General features: G+C 44.1%; 1 protein-coding gene across 3 annotated transcripts in view; it reads left to right on the top strand.

Moving 5' to 3' along the window:
* The window catches only part of fam184a (family with sequence similarity 184 member A), a 69,915-nt gene that overhangs the window by 25,665 nt on the left and 22,673 nt on the right, over nt 1–21,577 (top strand). For all 3 annotated transcript variants that reach the window (XM_034528176.1, XM_034528179.1, XM_034528177.1), the window contains exons 11-14: nt 8,280–8,430; nt 11,315–11,527; nt 17,930–18,083; nt 19,275–19,402. In XM_034528176.1, the coding sequence (XP_034384067.1) occupies nt 8,280–8,430; nt 11,315–11,527; nt 17,930–18,083; nt 19,275–19,402 (646 nt within the window). The remainder of the gene's footprint in view (nt 1–8,279; nt 8,431–11,314; nt 11,528–17,929; nt 18,084–19,274; nt 19,403–21,577) is intronic.

The following is a 21,577-nucleotide window of genomic DNA, read 5'->3' as shown; positions in this document are numbered from 1 at the left end:
TAGATGCCCGAACCACCTCAGCTGACTCCTTTCGACACGAAGGAGCAGCGACTCGACTCCAAGCTCCCCCCTGATGTCCGAGCTCCTTACCCTATCTCTAAGGCTGAGCCCGGCCACCCTACGGAGGAAGCTCATTTCGGCCGCTTGTATCCGAGATCTCGTTCTTTCGGTCACGACCCAGAGTTCGTGACCATAGGTGAGGGTTGGAACGTAGACCGACCAGTAAATGGAGAGCTTTTTTCCGGCTCAGCTCCCTCTTCACTAAGACGGACCGGTACAGCGCCTGTTTTACTGCTGCAGCCGCACCGATCCGCCTATCGATCTCCCGCTCCACCTTACCCTCACTCGTGAACAAGACCCCGAGATACTTGAACTCCTTCGCTTGGGGTAGGCAGTTTGCCCCCACCTGGAGGGAGCAATCCGCCGGTTTCCGGCAGAGCACCATGGCCTCAGATTTGGAGGTGCTAACTCTCATCCCTGCCGCTTCGCACTCGGCTGCAAAACGCCCCAGTGAATGCTGGAGGTCACGGTCCGAGGAGGCAAACAGGACCACATCATCCGCAAACAGCAGAGAGGCGATCCCGAGACTCCCGAACCGGATCCTCTCCGCCCCCTGGCTGCGCCTAGATATCCTGTCCTTGAAGGTCACGAACAGGACCGGTGATAAAGGGCAGCCCTGGCGGAGGTCAACACCCACCGGGAACGTGTCTGACTTACTACCGAGGAGACGAACACAGCTCCTACTGCAGGCGTACAGAGACCGGATGGCCCGTGCCAACGGGTCCGGCACCCCATACTCCCGCAGCACCCCCCACAAAAACCCCCGAGGGACCCGGTCGAAAGCCTTCTCCAGGTCTACAAAGCACATGTAAACTGGTTGGGCAAACTCCCAGGACCCCTCCAGTAATCTTGCGAGGGTAAAGAGCTGGTCCACTGTTCCACGACCGGGACGGAATCTGCACTGTTCGTCCTGAATCTGAGGTTCGACAAGCGGTCGGAGCCTCCTCTCCAGCACCCTGGCATAAGCTTTTAACTCCTCCCATGCCCGAGTTTTAGCCTCCGCGACCATCGTCGCTGCAGCCCTTCTGGCCCGCCGGTACCCGTCAGCTGCTTCAGGAGACCCCTGGGCCAGCCAGGCCCGAAAGGCCTCCTTCTTCAGTTTGACGGCTACCCTCACCCCCGGTGTCCACCACCGGGTTCTAGGGTTGCCGCCACGACAGGCACCGATGACCTTCCGGCCACAGCCCCGAGCAGCCGCGTCCACAATAGAGGCTTTGAACAAGGTCCACTCGGATTCCATGTCCCCAGCCTCCCTCGGGATTTGTGAGAAGTTCTTCCGGAGGTGGGAGTTGAAGACCTCCCGGACAGGATCCTCTGCCAGACGTTCCCAGTTCACCCTCACTACACGTTTGGGCTTGCCAGGTCTCTCTAGCCGAGTCCCCCGCCATCTGATCCAACTCACCACCAGGTGGTGATCAGTTGACAGCTCTGCTCCTCTCTTCACCCGAGTGTCCAAGACATACGGCCGCAGATCAGATGATACGATTACAAAGTCGATCATTGATCTCCGGCCTAAGGTGTTCTGGTACCAGGTACACTTATGAGCCACCTTATGTTCGAACATGGTATTCGTTATGGACAAACTGTGGCTAGCACAGAAGTCCAACAACAAAACACCATTCGGGTTCAGATCGGGCAAGCCGTTCCTCCCAATCACGCCCTGCCAGGTTTCTCTGTCATTGCCCACGTGAGCGTTGAAGTCTCCCAGGAGTACTATGGAGTCGGCAGGCGGCGCCCTTTCCAGGACCCCTCCCACCGACTCCAAGAAGGCCGGATACTCCGAAATGCTGTTCGGTGCATAAGCACAAACAACAGTCAGAGCCTTACTCCCCGCAACCCGTAGGCGCAGGGAGGCGACCCTCTCGTTCCCCGGGGAAAACTCCAACACAGCGGCGCTCAGCCGGGGGCTCGTGAGTATCCCCACTCCCGCCCGGCGCCTCTCACCCTGGGCAACTCCAGAAAAGGACAAAGTCCAACCCTTCTCCAGGAGCTTGGTTCCAGAGCCCATGCTGTGCGTGGAGGTGAGCCCAACTATATCTAGCTGGTACCGCTCCACCTCCTGCACCAGCTCCGGCTCTTTCCCCGCTAGTGAGGTGACGTTCCACGTCCCTAGAGCTAGTCTATGCTGCCGGCGATCGGCCCGCCCAGGTCTCCCGCCTGGCCCGCCGCCCGGTCTACATAGCACCCGACCCCGATAATTCTCCCTGCGGGTGGTGGGTCCACAGGATGACTGCTGCTCCATGCTGTTCTTTCGGGCTGAGCCCGACCGGGCCCCATGGGCGAAAGCCCCGGCCACCAGACGCTCGCCGACGAGCTCCCCTCCTGGGTCTGGCTCCGGGAGGGTGCCCCGGTTTCCCTTGTCCGGGCAAGGTGGCTACAATCCGTGGGCTGCTTATCATCAGGGTTTATTGAACCGCTCTTAGTCTGGGCTCTCCCCCGAGACCTGTTTGCCTTGGGAGACCCTACCAGGGGCTGACGCCCCGGACAACATAGCTCCCAGGATCACTGAGCCACTCAAACTCCTCCACCACGTTAAGGTGGCGATTCATAGGAGGAGACACAAATAGATATAAAATGTATATGAAATAATACTAGTACGAAATAGAATAACAATTAAATTAAGACACATAACATAGCACACACAAGGAGTATGTCATCATGTTAGTAGCATAAGTCAACTCAAACATAAATTTAAATTACAACGAATAAGGAATTAAATAGTAACCGATCTGCAGACCACTGGATGCAAAAGACTTCATATCCTGTCAATACTTTTGTGACAAGGACTTTGAACTTATGTCTTCATGACAGACTTAAACCTTAAAAAACAGTCTGGAAAAAGAAAGAACTTTTATACACCCCCTTGACTTCAGACATTTATTCAATATATATATATACATACATAGTGTCGACTGAGGCCTCCATTCAATATTTCTGACTGATGTTTCTCCTCCAAAATATGAACTCTGGTTGTAGTACTAGTATAGCAGAGGTGTATAGGTTTTTTGGGGTTAGTGACAAGTTTGGCTGGAATAATAAATTGTTCAGACTAATGTTTCGGTTGATATTATGTGTGTTAGCCGATAAGTAGAAAGAAATTGCAGAAATGCAAAAAATATGAAATCATTTTATAATTGTGACTTACTCCTTACTTTGCTATTATTTTATTTGACATACAAGTTTATACATATTTACAAGTTCATATATTGATTATAATTATGTAATCACAACATTTAAGGAAAAGAATATCGGCCAATATATCATAATTGGATTTTTGCAGTGGCTATGTGTTCTTGTTTATAGATCAGAAAAAAATATTATGGATGGGCTGCTTTCTCCCAACATCGTTTCTTGTATGCATTGACATTGGACTGGGGGGGGGGGGACTCAAAAGGACTGGAGGACCAATAAGTGTCAAGTTTTAAGTGTCAAATTATGAAAGACACCAGGAAGCAGTTTAGGAACTTCGGGAATCATCACAACCTAAATCTGTCAGCAGCCTCTCTCCTGACAGTTGTTTTCTTTTTATATAACTCCCTAGAAGTATCAGAGTTTTTTTAACACAAACACAAACTTCCTCCTACCAGAGACAGACTTCACGAATCATGTAAATGTGACTGATTTCACCTGCTGTATACTTAATATTTCTACCATTTCAAGCAGTAGGAAACATCCAATAGTTTAACACTTCGGAAGCGTCTCGAATTGAAAGTGACAAAGACCGAATGCAAAAGACATCGACACTGATGGTGTGACATTAATGACTAAAAATGGCTGCATCAAAGACAGATTAGCGAATGCCTGTTCTAATTGTCTGTCTGCTGTGCTGTCAAACTGATTCAAAGTCAAACCATCAATAAATCAGAATAAAAACCCTTTCCCGCTGGACAAAAAAAACATACATCTGGCTTTTGTCTTTAGTGGGAAAGATTACAGTCAGCATTCATTCCCAGGACAAATGCTCCGATCATCAGTGAAGGACACATTACACCGGGGAAGACGTGCAAGTGAATATGTAATAAATAAAATCGACAGGGATATGGACAATTATTGTAATTGATTGTCATCGAAACATGCTTCATTCAGACAGAAGAAACTAAATAAAACTCATCAAAACCATCTTGGTAAGTCTTTACTAATTCCCAGAGTTAGATGTGAACATTAAAGAATGTTGTAAAACACATGCTACTTTACTGGTGCGATGCTATGGGACGCTCCGGAGCCACCAGCCTCAAGTCAGAAAACAGCAATTTTACGTCGCTGGTCATAGAAATACACTTGATTCATACTTGACAGAAAAAAAGAAAATAAATCACCCAAATTAATCATCTTTGTCAGTCTTTGATTGTTCCAACAATCAACCAGTTCTGGTTTGAGAGTTTGAAAGAGAGACTGAAGAAGTTACAGATATTTTTCTGGCAATGGGAAATGGTAGATTTGTAGCGTGTTTTCCTGGATTTAAGAGAGAGCAGAACCGTACTGTAGACCAATCACTCCCGATCCCTCTTGATTAGCTCTCACCTTCCTCACAGGCCTTAATTCTCAGGAGAACGTCTATCATTTGGTGAGTAGATTGGTGGTCAGTGAGCCGTCTGAATTAAGGAGGCTGGCTTTAATCCCCGTTTCACAGTGGAAACAGACGGTTTCTCTGTGATAGCATAATCATAGAAAGAGCTCTCCGGATTACCAAATGACCAGAGGATGGTGAGCAGATCAGCACGCTAAGGCGGGGCCAGTACCATGCTAGTTTGTCCTGGTCATACAGAGGACCTTGTCGAGTGTGCCCGGGAACCTCTTTCCACTTCAGCCAGTGAGTCGCTCTGTACTGGTAGATGTGTGCCAATGTGTCCGAAATTGGATCTAGAGACGGCGACGGCAGTTGGTCGGTTTACCGGACTGAATTATCTCAGCAACTGTTGGAGGGATTGCCATGAAATTGTGTGCAGACTTTCATGATCCCCAGAGGATGAAACGACCCCGGTGATCCAACCTTCCCAGTAGCGCCACGCAGAAGCCTCCAGCTTGGAGGGATGTTTGCGTTGGGGAATATGTGTCTAAACTCTGTGGCTCTGCCCGTGGTTAGACATTGACATTGACAAGGTAAATATCAGAAAGACAGCTAATATTTAATTCCCCCGCATTAGCGCGTCCAGTAGCTCTCATCCCGTCTGAGGGTTTGGGAAAAGCTTTTATTGGAGCGTTGTAACGTTGAACTCAGATTAACAGTTGAACACAGGACTTCTCTCACCACGTGGCAGCAATGTATCATTTCCTGGGTCATTCTGTTCTACAGCCGCTATCAATAACTCCTGAGAATGGAGATAATATCGAGGTTAACAACGGCAATAAAAGTCCATCCATCCATTATCAGCCGCTTATCCGGGGTCGGGTCGCGGTGGCAGCAGGTTCAGCAGGCCGACCCAGGCCTCCCTCTCACCCTCAACACTTTCCAGCTCATTCTGGGGGATCCCGAGGCGTTCCAAGGCCAGCCGGGAGATATAATCCCTCCAGCGTGTCCTCGGTCTTCCCCGGGGCCTCCTACCAGTTGGACGTGCCTGGAAAACCTCTAATGGCGTCCAGGAGGCATCCTGACTAGATGCCCGAACCACCTCAGCGGACTCCTTTCGGCAATAAAAGTCCTTGGTCGCATTATGGTTCTTTGTTCAACCGTTTTGCCTTGAAAACGTTATATATTATAAAGATATTAGCGGAAATGTGGGCTTGAATGCTCGTCGTTGACCTTGGATATAGTCATTTTTAAAAGGAATTCATAGCACGAGGGCCACGGACAGGAAATCTTCAGCCACATTGAAAAAAATATCTGAAGAACATGAATGGAAATAAAATGACTCCTAGTGATGAAGCACACTTGCATCAGGTACTGACTATGACTCCTCAAAAATAATTTTACATTTTGGTAGAAAAGAGCAGGTCAGATTCTTTTTAGAGGATAGAAGTATCCGTGTGTATTTTAACCGTGGAACTTATTTTTAAATCACAGTTGTAGACAAATTGTAACTTCATATGGAATGTATTTCTTACTTTATACAATCCAGATGTGAATGATGGACATATGCACAATTCAACGCCGACCTTCAGCCCTGGGGCAGGTTGCAGTGGTCCGGATGAGAGTCAGTATCCCAAAGTGTGAGACCATGGTTCTCTGCCTGGAAAAAAGTATCTCAGTCGTGTTCAAGCGTGAGAGTAAATTGGAACGTGACAGGCGGTGCGGCGTCAGCAGTGGTGCGGGCCTCGTATCGGACCGTTGTGGTGAAGAAGGATCTGAGCCGGAAGGCAAAACTCTCAATGTACCCGTCCAGCTACGTTCAAACCTATACATGTGCTCCGTGTGGTGACATGAAAGATTGAGATCGCTGTTACAAGCTGCCAAAATGTGCTTCCTTCGAAAGGGTGGCTGGGCTCAGCAGGAGGGTCTATTCATCTAGTCTGAGCACCTCAAGGTTCCCCAGGAGGAGCTGGAAAGCGTTGCTGGGAAGGGGGACACCTGGAATACCCTGCTTCGCCTCCTGCCCAGTGACTGGATAATGGATGGATGGGGGGTTGTTAATGTATTTAGAAACATTTTATTTTTGTTGTAATCCTCATTACATCCCAATCGATTAATTAGATGCTCCTACAAAACAATAAAACAGTCCTTGGCTGTAAGGACTGTAATATCTATTGTGATACAACTATAGTACAAAATGATTGGACTCACTAGAGTCCTCCACAACCTTCTCGCTTCACAGCTGTGAGTGCGAACAATAGCCATGTTCATTGTTTACGTTAGGACAGTTTTAGGGGATTGGCTTTGGAAGGAGCCTGAAGGTTCGGTTGGCTGACCTTCTCAATGGATTCAGCGACCTTTGGAGCCAGTGCTGCTACTTTCCTTGTAAAGGAGTTGGCAACGCTGGGCCGGGTTATTCAGTTGGATGGTTTTGAAAAACACTTCCTGGTTTTGCCAATGCTACCTACGAACGCTTCAGGTCGATAAGCATAATCACACACACAAATACACGCCTCAAATGAGCTGGTGTGCGTTATATCATTATGTCAAATCCAGCCAACTATCCCACATCTCATCCACTCCTTCCTTCTTTTACCTCTCGGTCCTGATCTGTCTGCCTGCTATGCTATAGAACGCCGCTTATTAAAAAGACCAGAGCTCCTTTGAAGTCCAAGGCCTGTGTGTGTGTGTGTGTGCGCGCGTCTGTGAGAGACACTTTCTGGCTCTCAAAGTGACAAAAAAAAAAGCGTGTTTGCCTCGATACTTCAGTTAACAGCTGCCATTTCAACTCCCACACAGCTATTATATGACAGCACACACACACAGAGAGCCATACAGAGAGCTGTTAGCAGCAGCGTTAAAGAGGGATGGTCGCTCAGTAGATGCAGTGTTGAGTTGTGATAAAGGACCATTTATGGTTCTCTAGAAGCGAACATCTCTGAAGCACCTTTACCTCCGTTGTAGAGTTCTGTTAGCAGTTAGTTTTTTCACCAGATGTTGCTGCTGTGCTTGTGAGCTGTGATAAAACCTCACGTCTACAACAAGAACCAACAACAAGAGTGCCAAAGGCGCCTAAAAGAAAGACACGTTTGGGAGATCTGCTGTTTCGGTTCACTCTCACAGCTTCATCTTCGGCCACAGCAGGCAGCAACAAAAAAACCTCTCATAAACTCACTATAGCTCACCACCAAATGGTCGACTGACACAGTTAGCGACTAGCTATTGGAGCATTTAGAAGCTAAAGAGTCCAACCTTTTTCCCTACAAGCTGGTGGAAACTAAACCAGACCTTTTCAAGGGACAGTGTGGAGGACTTAGTGGCATCTGGAAGTGTGGTCGCAGGTTGCAACAAGCCGAATAACCCTCCTCTCACTCCTCCCTTCACAAGACTGCAGCATAGTGAGCTGATTTTGGCAAATTCTGTAATAACGTCGTTAGCAAGTCAGATGGCAGTTCCCCCGGTTTTGCACTCTTGCCCAAGGACAAGACATATGGACTCAGGGACCTGGGGATCCGCTGATCTTCCAATTGGAAGACCACTCCCTCTGTCTTTTACACTTCACTCAAACATAACTATTCTATCACATTGTTTTTTGTTATGCCGATTATTCAAATGTAGAGGCTATTTTTTTTGGTCAATCACTCTTGATCACAGCATGAGCCCAGTACCTGAAAAATAATCATAAATCTCTGTGTGCTTTGCCCTGTTGTAGGCAGGAGTGTAAGAAGCTACGCGAGGAGCTGAGAGAGGACCACGAGGAGGCCAAGGCCTCAGCGCTGAGTCAGCTGGCACAAAGCAAAGAGCAGGAAATGAGCAACGCTAGGGAGAGCTGGCAGAGGAAAGTGGAGGACCTTCTGGAACAGGTACGACTACTGCCAATGGATCTGTGTAGTGCAGTATGTGCATGTGTGTTGTTAACCGGCCTACCTCCTAGGTCTGTACCTGGAAGGAAAGTACACCATGATGGAGCTTCTTTTGGTCTTCAAGGAACACACCAGATAATGTTCAAAATCCAAACTTTAAGTCCAAAGATATATTCAATTCAATTCAGTTTATTTTGTATAGCCCAATATCACAAATTCCGAATTTGCCTTGCTTTACAATCTGTTCACATGCGACATCCCTGTCCCAGGACCTCACATCGGATCAAAAACTCCCAAATAATAGAAAATATCCTTTTACATAATATATATGATCACTAGTCATGGATGTAAAACAAATAAGCTGTGCTAGAGGAAGATCTTTCACACAGAAATCATACACAAAGAAGTCCTGAATTCAAGGATTAGTACCAACACTTGAGGTTTTAAGTACTCATGCAGAATGGCCCATTTCAGATGAATGTATATTATTGGATTATAAATTGTGATGTACACATTAAGGTGTACATCACTTTAATGTTGCAGCTGGTAAAGGTTGAGCTTTATATACTGCGAGTAGCTTACAGTAATCAATGATAATACATCCTAATTTATGATTCATATCTTTGTATTATCAACCTTGAGTCTTCAAAGCAGCTAATGTTATCAAATAAATGTAGTGCCGTAAATAGCACAATATTTCCCTCTGAAATGTAGTGATGTATTAAGTAGCATGGATTTGAAGCACAAGTACCTCGAAAAGTACCTTGTGCTTAAGTACAGTACCTGAGGTAACGTACTCGGTCACATTCCACCCATTGAGGATAAGTGGAGGCTCAACCTGGGCTGTGAATACCAGATGCCTGCAGCTTGTAGTCGAATGTGTAATTATACCCGTAGTAGGAAATTCAATAGGGAGGGAGAGGGTGAGAAAAGACAATCGGAGCAACCGCATCCCTTCAAAGCTCCCGTTGCCATCGAGTAATGCCAGGCTGACTTGTATCGTCCTCGCACCGGTGGACAAACCCACTCACACACTCACTGTTTGATGCCGCTGTGAATTCACCGGAGCGGGCAGCTGCCCGCTAATGAGCGCCCGCTAATATTAATGAAGCGTGACTAAGCTCTCCTGTGGTCATCACACAGACACACACACATTCCTCTATGCCGCGCTGCTGCTTGTCGCTGTCCGCCAGCACCCTTTCCAGTGATTAATGTGTCCGCTTCACGCCGTGGCAATCAGCAGAGCTCTATTTATTTACTCCGATGTCAAATCAGAGAGGCGGTCAACCTCCTCGTCGGTTTGCACCGGAGCTGTTTGGAAATCAATTGATGTTTGATGAAGGCCTGTATTTGAACAGAACATTGTCTCTGTGCCTGTGACACCCTGATGCCTGGGCAGATATATTTTTTACAAAATATGACACACACAAGATGCTTCACTGCGCAAATATCAGTCTGCAGACTCCAGCAGGCTTTTGCTGCTGGAGTCTGGACACGCTAACGTTGCTAACGAATGCTTCAGCGCATCCGGGGGCAAATGGTCACGTCCCGAACGGCACTAGTTTATTATAATTAATGAATGCTAATGCTGCATAACGTCTGCAGAATGCGAGAATATGCGCACGGTTTGCTGACTTGCTGATCGTGAACATGAACGGTGATAATATGTCAGTGTTGTCCACCTTCAGGTAGACAACAAAAAAACAATTAATAAAATAAGACATAATCTAAAATAAACTATATTTCCTGACTCTGGACTTGTTACCCCACTCACATGTCACCCACCTGACATGTTTCTTGGTTTAGAGACCCAAACATGGGAATATAACACAGCATATGTGACCACATTTGTGTTAATAAAGCTCTCCAACCCTTTGGCACAGCGTAGGACTCACGTCTTAGTTACAATATCATTTCCAAATTTCAGATGCGGCTATTGAGACTGAGACACTGAGGATCTTTCTGTGTAGTGCGCCGTATTCCCGTGTGACGATCCGCAAGTCCATTCAAAAGATGATGAATTAATTTATTGCAGCTATGTTTCAAAGTGTTTATGAATTCATTATTTAGGGTCCAGATGGTCTCTCACCTGTCAGTTTGCTCCAAGAGGTTTAAACAGTTGGTAAAGCGGACAAGGGCATCATCCCTACGTAACTTTGCATCCTACCAACACGTGTTTCTAGACATTGGAGGGCATGTGGGACCTTCACACGGCAGCAGCACATCGTAGGTCCTCCAAATAATGCATGTCGTCCTTTTGAGCTTAGTCATCAAATTAGCTTTTTATTTTGGCACTTAACACCACAGTCAAATACAGTTTTTCCAAAGAAAGTTGTACACAGTTGCTCTTTTGTATCGCTACACTGGCCCAAATGCTCATCATCATAAGTTGTTGGGACAGACTCATTAGATGAATCATGCTGCATCCCCCCCCCCCCCCCCCCCCCCCCCCCCCCCCCACACACATACACACACACACACACACAGACACACACACACACACATACATGCACACAACGAATTCTGGTGCTACATTCATTGCCCCAGACCATTAGCCAGACTTCATTATGTACTTGAGTGAATTGCAAACAACGTATTCACTGAAAGTAAGAAACATTTATTGCTGGAGGCTTTAAACATCTAAATATGGCGATCTTTGTTTAAGCCTGATTGATTGCTGTGTGATATTCTGCTACACAAACATGCTGCTCCCCAGAGACGCCCTGAACCGCCTTACAACCGCTCTTCCTGCAAAATCCATTCGCTTTCCTTTCAATAAATGGAATGAATACTTGATAGAGAGGTGTGCAAGCAGCGGCTTGTTCAACTGCCCCAGTGAGGGTCTCCCTCCAAGTCTAACGTTCAGTATTTTGTTCCTCTCCAGATCTCCCTGTTGAAGCAGAGTCTGGAGATGCAGCTGTCCCAGTCGCAGTCTTCGCTGCAGCAGCTGCAGCACCAGTTCAGCCAGGAGAGAGAGCACCTGAGGATGCAGCTGGACGAGCTGCAGACGGAGCACCAGAGGCGACAGCAGCGTCTGCAGGAGGTCCACTGCTGCTCCATGCAGGACATGGAGCACGCCAGGAAGAGGGACCTGAAGGTAGGAGGGGCCGAACCCGTCTGTCCATTTCGCTGCTGTGTCTGCTAGGAAGAGGGGGTACTACCTGGATAGAATCATAATAATACTTTAAACAAATGCTCTTCGGTGGATTATGCAATTTACGCTAGATCCCAGGACACACTGTATTTTTGGACCGCCCGCTGTTACCTGCAGCAAAGTCAAAACGCCAGCTCACGCAGAATCCCAATGCTGTCCTCCAGCAGAGCGCTGCACACAAACTGCTTGTGCGCGCTGCGGCACGTCAACTCAGCTCATGAGAAATAACGTATGGCTCTCTAAACGGGGGCTTCGCACTATTTTTAACAGGGTACTGCGATATCTTTCTAGTATCGTAATAACATGCAACACTTGGTGGGGCACTGTGGTGCAGAGCTCAGACTCAGAAGGGCAGCAGGGCCGTAAATAACCTCAGGACTAGGCAGAGTCAGCACCATGGACAGCAACTGGATGCTTACCTCGAAAAAGGAGAGCGTTCTTATGTATAACTAACAGCATTTATCCTGGAACTTACTATATATTTAATAGAAACACCTCCCTTATCCCCTCAGTGGAGATCATTTACCTCAATATATCATACTCAAATAAATGTTGATGTATGTTAACGTCTGTATAAATGTGAGAGCATGAAGCTAAACCTGCATTTTCAGAACACTGAAAAGTCAAACCTCAGATGTTTATAATGTTCAAAACTTGAGACTGATTAGAACCCATGAACGTAAAGCCGCGTCATTCATGTCGTCTTCTCTGCCAGTTGGAGGAGCTCTTCAGGAGAAGCCCTTCAGGAGAAGCCCTCCATGGCATTGTTATCTAACAGAGCGTCGTCAGAGTCAAGGTTAGACTGGCAGTCAGTCATCGCCATCATGACTCACTTTCACTGACAGCAGACAGCTTCTGTATCAAGTAGCTTTGCTGACAGCTCTGTGTTTCCTCTTTAGAATGTCAAAATATGCACGCTCAAACCAACATACGCACTCCTCAAGGTGCCAAGAATATGTTCTATCAACGCTAATCCTTCCATTCACAGTCAAGGTCGATTTGGATGAGCTATACATTACAATCCCAAATCCCCTTTCCCGACTTGGACGCTGTAATTGTATTAATGCTTTTGGCAGAATGGAGGTCAGGGAACGGTGCCTTTATGATGTGCTTTTGGCAACTCCTTGAGTACAAGTGTGTGTGGAAATAATATCACCTCTGAGTCACACAGCACTTGTGAAATCGTCAGTCTTCATTATTTTCCTGCTGTAACGAACATTCTCCTCCCTGTGATCCTCCTCTCCTGCTCCACTTGTTTCTCCTCTGATACAAACACACACAACAGCTGGTGCACACTCCCTCGATATAGACCCACTATTGACCACACTTTCTGTCGAACACTCTTCCTTCTCGAGTCTTGGTTAATAAGCTGAGGAATAAAGTGTGAAACGCTTCACGGAGGGCTTTTATGGTGTTTATATTTCAGTGCAGGGAGAGAAAACTCAATTATCCAGAGTGTAGACATTAGGTGTGTGTGTGTGTGTGTGTGTGTGTGTGTGTGTGTGTGTTTGTGTGTGTGACTGCTCGTGCATGTACTTGTGTATGTGAAGTACGTTCAGATTGTCTTATCTGTTGTGTTATCTGTTCGCACACAGTTACATCCAGGGAGTAATACAGTTGTTGCAAATTCCTGCAACACAAACACATTCACAAAACCTAATTTAGTTCCCTGACTTCTTGCTACCAAAATGCTACAAATAGAAGCAGTGAGTGTGCAGAGAGCAATTGGTAGCCTATTGATTTGCGTGTCATATTTTGTCTTCCTTATCTTCAGACTCTCGCTCACTTTCTTTTGCCTGCACGATGTCGGAGGGAGTGATACACAAAATACCCAAGTAATAGCAAAAATACGCACATAAAAAATAAATGTACCAGCCACTGGTTCAGTCTTTGGCGGCAGGGCTCCAGTTTAAAAAAAAAAAGTTTTTTACTGCACATATCAAAAAATGATTTTTATTATTTCTTTATCTGCGGCATAAACTCCAGCTGAAGACAGATGGATATCCGGGCCATTGCTGGTTGCTTGGTGGCTTTTGCCAGACTCTCTACTAAACTTGCTCCCCATCACTCATCCCACGGGTTACCATTATTAATATTTGTTGGATTGCTACATCGTTACATTCTAAAACTCCAAAATAACTCCACCAGCAGGTCCTCGTTTCACTCCCCTGTGATTTATCTTGACATCTGTTTGATGGAATGGCACTTAATTTGGGACAAATATTCAGGTTATGTAAAAAATAATGACTTTACCATCAGCCTCAGCTGTACTTTGTGTTAAGTGCAGATATAGGCAGATAGCAGCATGCTAACATGAAAAACTAAGTTGGAAAACAATACGCTTGATCAAAATATGCATGTTGAACATTTTTGTTGTATGCATATCAACACTTAGCCGATGAACGAGATTCCCAGAGCCGCTAGCTGTTTTGTTAAATCTGTAATACATCTGTAGAAGCTAATAAAACCAGAATATTTATCCCCGTATTCTATAAATCGTCTATTAATATTGCTGAAATCTTGAGCACTACATGTCAAGCTAGAACGTAGCTTTATATATTTTTATCTGTCTAAATTTTAAAGCCCACAAAAATGTCACGAATAGAACATGTTACACCTGTTTCAAAGGCAATGTGTTTCAGGTTAGTTTAGGCATTAAGATTCTGGGGCTTTAAATCACCTGAATACATAGCAGATATGCTTTTAAGCTACAACCCTTTTAGACACCTCTGTTCCTCCAACTCGGTCTTTCAGTAGTCCTCAGGGTCAGGTTTAAGACCTGTGTTGAAGCAAATGGATCCGCCTGCCAGAGTACCCGAGGGCCACAGTCTCGGTGTGTCTATCAGTATCAACCCCCCCCCCCCCCCCCCACCCCCCCTTTAAACTTAGTTAAATGGCTTCACCCACCAGGAAAGTAACACATATTTACCATCCAGTAAGAGAATGAAGATTGAACCACCAGGCCTCCACATATACACACAGCATAGAGACGAGAGAGCAGGAGGTGACTGTGACAACTTTACAGTCAATTTGTAAGTATAGGGCACACTGTGATTAAGAGGAATTAATGTGCTCCTTTTAATTAAAGGAATAAAAGGTATGTTTTTTTTACTATGCCACGGTACCAAAAGACCAATGATCAATACCAATGAAGGAGAGATTAGTGGCTTCCTCTGTGATAAAAACCTCCCACAAGGCTTTCAACACACATCTACTTGTATTTTTACGAACTGAGGATCAGCGACGGACATTAACAGTCCTCTCAGCGTCCTTCTGTTATGTGACGTGTTGCTGAGTGAGACAGAATATGTGCATGGTGTATTGTTATAAGAGGGATTTAAAGTAGATTTTCAAGATTTGATCTGATGACACAATTATGAGGGTGCGGCTTAGCAAATACATGCTGAGCTTTACTGGAGGATGTGATGTAACAGAATAAACCTCAACCAGGGCTCTCTTCGTTCCGTGAATCATTTCTCTGAGGAAATATTGGCGAATTAAAAGGCCACGGATGTTGCCATCAACCTTCTATGAATATCATTTTAAATGTTCCTCGCTCGTGGGTTCTCGTTGTAATTTTAAAAATGGCATCTCAATATTTTACTGACTAAAGAAGATAGGTTCACAGTTTTCTTGTCGGCAATGGTGTGCTTTCAGGGCTTCATGGATTAATGCAAAGGAGGGTCCCAACTATCAGTCTGCATTTGTGACCTGTTAATAGAATAAGATTATATTTAAATGATTTATCTGGATATATGTTGCGTGGCACATACATATGTGGAATCAAATAGAGCTCTGCTCGCTGTTTCTTGTGAACTTTATCTATTATTGTCACCATCATCATTATCATCGTTATTAACTTATGCATTTAAATGTTAATGTCCCCGGTGATCTATATCTTTAACAAAGGCCTTCAGAGTTATAATAGCGTAGCGAGATGTTTTTTGTGTATGGTGACAGACCAAATCTGTTGAAAGACAAGTTGAGCCTTGAGATTGACCGCACTGAAGTTAATAAGCTTGTGTTGGTGGACAGAACAAAACCACAGTGCCACACTTAGCAATAGACATCCAAAGGAAACCTTCGGTCTTCGAAACTCACTAAAAAGATGCACAACTGCACAAGAACTTAATAGCTCAAGCAGTTGCGTCCGTAAATATCCATATATCTGTCTGACTTCTGTGTCTTTGTAGTGAAAGTATGGCAAAACTCAGGATTAATGTGATCAATTATAAAAACTGTCACCAATGTTTATAGTAAAAAAAAAAATGGCCGTTGGTTTCACATTCACTGCCAACGAGCCGGCTGAAAGCCAACTCTGTGCCATTGATGAGCTCACGGGAAAAAGACACTCCACACAACAAACGTCTTTCGAGTTGTTGATCGAGTTGACAGGAGCATCGATAGTTAATGTGTTCCCCTAAAAGTAATACCATATTTCCTATAAACACTCAGGCACGCAATATGGCTTGCAGCTCCTTCTGCCAGAGTAAATGTTCGACTGCCAGCAGTGTCATTTTAGTGTGTGTGTGTGTGTGTGTGTGTGTGTGTGTGTGTGTGTGTGTGTGTGTGTGTTGTGGCATCCCTCCATTCAGCATTGCTGATGCTAATACTGTGTATATAAGAGCGTGTACGTTTTCTTTGCTAATATTCTAATATGTTTGTAAAAGTATTGTAATGAAGCAAACACACAATCAGCAACAGCTGGTTGAAATTAACTGAATATAATTTAATGAATCCCCTCATTTACATAAATTGGCAATTAACATAGAAAAAGAAGCATGTTTGTGTACTATAAACTGCTGTTCCCTCCACAAATATAATTATTAATGACCATGTGTAAACACAGAAAACATCTGTCTCGACCTTTCTGTCTTTCAGGACACTTTTAGTACATAATGGTCATTTACACCTTTTCATAATACACCTAATTATCATTAAATCCTTAGTATTGTAAGATTCGTGTTCAAAGCTCCGGGTCCCGTGGCCGCAGGAAATTCAGGATTTGAGTTAAAGTTTAACAATATTTAATGGCAAAGATAATACTCATGTAGCGTTCACGATCGTGGGGCCAGAAAGGAGGAACTCTCCACAGACGGAGTGCAGCTCCCAGGGAGCCACAGACCGGGGCTGTCTCGAGTCTCCAGACCAGTAGAACCATGTCTCCCCAGAACAAATGCTCGGCTATTAGTATGGTCATGCAAATGAATTCACACCTAAAGGTTAGTTCCATTGGTCAGTTCAAAGGATGCCGCCATTCTGTTCGCTACGCCAATTAGTAAACAGGCGAGGTCAAAGCTCACTCTTCCGGTCAAGGACAGGAAGTTCCCCTTAACAATAAAACCCTATTATCCTGCCTTCCGAATAAAAGCAACACATTAGGTTTCAATCGGCATCCATTTTAACTATTGTCTAAACAATAAAACATTCATTCATTCTCATGCATCATACAGTTAATCATTACATTTGTCATTAAAACAGAATAATAAAACAGTGATCCTCTCTTATGTTTCATAATACATTCCTCCAGAATATTCCTCATAATATCCCAAATTAATTATCATATCTTTCTTTATGTATTAATTTAAAACATAAACTTCTTTTATCTACATGTGCAAATATATATAAAATCCACTACAACCTAACAGTATTCTAGTTCTTCTGTGGCATCACTTTTGGTCTCACTCTGTAGCTCAACAAACTTTGATTTATTAGTTAATTAATTGTTTGTTTTTTCCAAAACTGTAGTGTAGAAATAGAAGCAAGTTGCCTTTTTTTATTCTCAAAAACGCTAGAGAGTGGAGTCTTTTTTAATGGTTCTTCTTCACAGTCAAGGACAAAGGAATCCGTTGAAATTGTCAGCAAAGCTTTTACGTTTTTACGAGACTTCCAGTCTCAGGGAGAATTGTCTTTTTTCCGATGCATTTTGACATTGGAAGAGGTCTCATCTCATTTCTTTTCTTGGCTGGTGTTTCGGTGCAATTTAAGTCAGTGTGATGATTGGCCAGTTTCTCCTTCAGCCCTCTAGAGGATTATAAATGATGCTAAACTACTTCCCTTTCTCTCCCTGCCTCACTTTTTCCATTTCATTTTCATATCTCTTTATTTTTTTTCTCCCACTCCATTGTCTCCTCCTACGTCTTAAACTTTTCATCGTCACATTTTCAACTTTCTCTCCCCCTCCTCACTATTTTCTTCCACCCTACTTTTCCTCTATTACCTCCAACTCTCTCCCCCTGGTCCTCCCACTCCCTGATTTCCTGTTTCTCACTATTTTTCTGCACCTCTCTTTGTTCCTTTCTGTTATCCTTTCTCATCCTCCCCTGATCCTCATCTCTCCATCAGGAGTTGGAAGAGCGCCTCCGCCATCATCACCATGCAGAACTGCAGTCTCTCAGAGAGGCTCACCGCCAGAGCATCGAGACACTCAAACAGCAGTCGGAACAAGAGCTCCAAACACTTCGCTTTGAGCTGGAGGACGAGGGAAAAGCCATGCTGGGTAAGGGGTGTGTGTGTGTGTGTGTGTGTGTGTGTGTGTGTGTGTGTGTGTGTGTGTGTGTGTGTGTGTGTGTGTGTGTGTGTCAATGCATTAGAGAGATAGAGAAAAGATACTAAAAAACAAAACATATCATGATCACTTCGCACCAGGCTGCAGGACAGCTCCCTTGATTCATAAAAAATAATAATAAATAAATAAATGCCTGCCTGAGGTGGGAAAGTATGGCCGGCCCTACAACTGTGGTCACAGGAAATGGCGTCACAGGAAATGGCGTCCTTCCTTGTTTTGGAGAAATTAATCTATGTGGTATATTTAGGAAAATATGGGACACTTTTTTGCATTTCCTGGAAAGTAATCAGGCAAGAACCAATAAATGAGGGTAGACACGATATATATATATATATATATATATATATATATGTAAAAAAATGTATATATATACATAGTGTTGGTATGTATAATCAGTTCGTATTTACTGTTGCGTAATGCCTGGATAACCTGCTGTCACAATCTATTTTTCTATATTTTATTGCTATTTCTTATTGTACATTTTTCCCTGAACATAGTTGGTTAGAATGGGGAGGGATGTGTTAACAAATGTCAATTTATATATGACTGTATGTTCTTTTGATGGTAAAAATCCACATATTTAATGTATTGATGCGTTATTATGTGCATCACGTCCATAATGTGATTTACAACAAATAAAACATTGAGGACATTGGCAGAAAGTCGAAGCTAGACCGACATCGTTAGAAAGTGCAGGAGAATCTCTATCTTTAGCTTAGCTCAGTTTTCAGTGCGAACACACCAGCAGTGCTGTGATGAATGGTCTTCCATTAACCTTCATGTCATGGTCCTGCCACTGGAGAGCTGCTCCCATCTATCTCTCACTTGCCACATCCTGACGTCCTTTTATAACCCTTTTTTCCTCTTAATCTCTCGTCCTCCCTCAATTTTCTTCATCCTGTCCATGAGCGTGAACGTGTGTGTATCTACGTGTGTGTCTCTCGTGGGAGTGTAAAAAAAACTTTCTAAAAAATTGCCTTTGCCATTAATGAGCGCTAAAGGTTGTAAGAAGCTTTTCCAAAGAGCTTTAAAATCACTGAGTCTGAAACCAGCTCCATGTGTGTGATTTGCTCTGTACAAATGAAATGAAATGTCCTTTTCTTCCGTCTTTTTCCCCACCAGCCTCTCTGCGATCAGAGTTGAACCACATCCACGCGTCAGCCATCGAACACCTGAGACAAACCCACCAACAGGAGTCAGCTGCTGCCAAGGTGGAGCTGGAGAAAACCCTGGAGAACAACCGGATACAGGTACGAGACCAGCCTACTATTGATGCATCTGGATATGTTGGGGGTACTTAATACAATAAAATAAACAAAGCCATTGTGATGAATGACACCTGTGAGGCCTTCAGGGCCTCTCTTTCACACTATTACTACCTCTACCAACACATTCACTCTCAGTCTCCAAGGAAGCTATTCCTATTCTAGTATTAATACTGGAAAATAAATCTAAATAATACACACTTAAAGGGATAGTTTGGATGTTTTCAAGTGGGGTTTGTATTAGGTTGTTATCCATAGTCAGTGTAATACCAACAGTGGATTTAAAAATAGAAATGAGCACGGATGCAAAGCAATGTACTGCTGTGGACGGCGGGGGGCTGTAATTTAGGCTTTACTGATTAGAAATGTATGCCAATATGGTTGTAATGATATCTTATTGATATTGTATTGCTTCAAGTTATAATTCATAAGATTTCACGAGTTGATTTTGTTGTGTGTATTCAGTGAGTGCTTCACAATCAAAGGAACCCAATGTTTTGCCAGTTGAATGCTTTTAATGTGAAGGAGCAGCAGGAAGTGCTGGGTTCCCACGAATACAACGCTGACACGGAGTAAACTTGAAACTTGATAACATGCTGCATTGATTCCTGTGTGAAGGCAGTTTGGATCCAGGACAGGAATGGCGGACTCCGCCATCAAACATTAACACTAAAAACAGGGTTGGATTGAATTCAAATCTTCATGATTATTAAGTGATTGATCAATAGAAAACTAATCAACAACCATTTTTGATATCTTTATCTAAAATTGTGATTTTCTGCCATTTTAAAGACAACACAATTAATATATATAATTAGTTTAAATGTTTAGATTATTCAGGTTTCTTTAGATTATTCAGATTATTCAGGCTATCCTCTTACTATCTTCTTGTAAATCTTACTAATTACCCCAAACACCATCTCATCGCCTGGTGATACAGATGTCCCAGCAGAGACACAGCTGGTTGTATTCAATACCCACCCCACACAAACACACACACACACACACTCCTCCATCAGTCCCTCTCATCTTTAGTTGCCAAGGCAATCAGGGTCAATGAAAGCTAATAGTCCAGTATTACAGTCTGAGCCGTCTGCAGGAAACACAGGTGAAACAGTTTATATTTCAGTCGCTGCTGCAGCACACAAGCTTCTCTCTGACACCCAAGTAGATTCGCATCGCTTACTTTGGAATAAGTCATGACAGAATGCGATTGGGTTATATGTTAACTAAATAAGCTTTAAGCTCTAGTGATGGCTCTTTTGCTCATGCATCTCAATTCCTACCATACAAATGACAAATCAGCACAAGCTCTGGTACTTTAAATACTTCCCCCCCTCTTTTTTTTGGGCATTCATATCTCGATTGGGCACAGCAGAGAATCAGACATCAAACGTGATGGCAGAGAGAGAGAGAGAGAGTTTGAATTGGGAACAATGTTTGTGTTTCTGGCAGGATAGATCACTGTTTGGCCACCCTAATTTGAAAGCGGGTGCTTACTTCTGTCCTTTCACCTTCTGCTCCCTCAGCTTTAAAATATTTTCCATCAGGTTTCACGGCACAAACTGTGACCCACCAAGTGAATTTCCTTTTTCAGGGTAAAATGCTGCCTGTGCAAATTCAGAGACAGAGACTCAGAGACTTGGTGACTACATGAATTCCCTGTTTGCCGTGCCGGAGCCCTAATGGCACACAGACCAAAACTTCCTGAGTTGAGCTCAGCTGCTCAGCCGTCCCGCTGTGTTAAATATTGTTTTTATACCTCCAATTACTGAGCAGACATCAGACGGGGGGGGGGAAGGGGCTGGTGAAGTACAGGGTGTACACATAGTCATCCGTCTCCATGGCGATACTTAACTGGTTTGATCTAACCGAGCTGTCTGATAAATGATCACATCATCAGCATCTCTTGTCATCCAACGTCTATTCGGTTCTATTTCAGTTATCGTTCGATCTGCTTTTAGTGTTTTTCACAAAGTGCTACTTTGAAGTTGTTCTTTTTTCATCAGGATAAATAAAGTATCTTAGAAGTGCTGTCATTGTCTCTGGCGGCTCTTTCGTCCCAATCCATTTTAATATTTCATATTATTTTCCTTTACTCTTTATTTCCGTTAAATCTACAGTTGTGATTAGGATCCAGTTGTTTAATTATACTGATAT

The sequence above is a fragment of the Cyclopterus lumpus genome, chromosome 24 (genome assembly GCF_009769545.1).
Source record: "Cyclopterus lumpus isolate fCycLum1 chromosome 24, fCycLum1.pri, whole genome shotgun sequence".
Classification (NCBI taxonomy): domain Eukaryota; kingdom Metazoa; phylum Chordata; class Actinopteri; order Perciformes; family Cyclopteridae; genus Cyclopterus; species Cyclopterus lumpus.
Note: the sequence above shows the minus strand (reverse complement) of the source record. Positions and strands in the feature narration are given on the sequence as shown.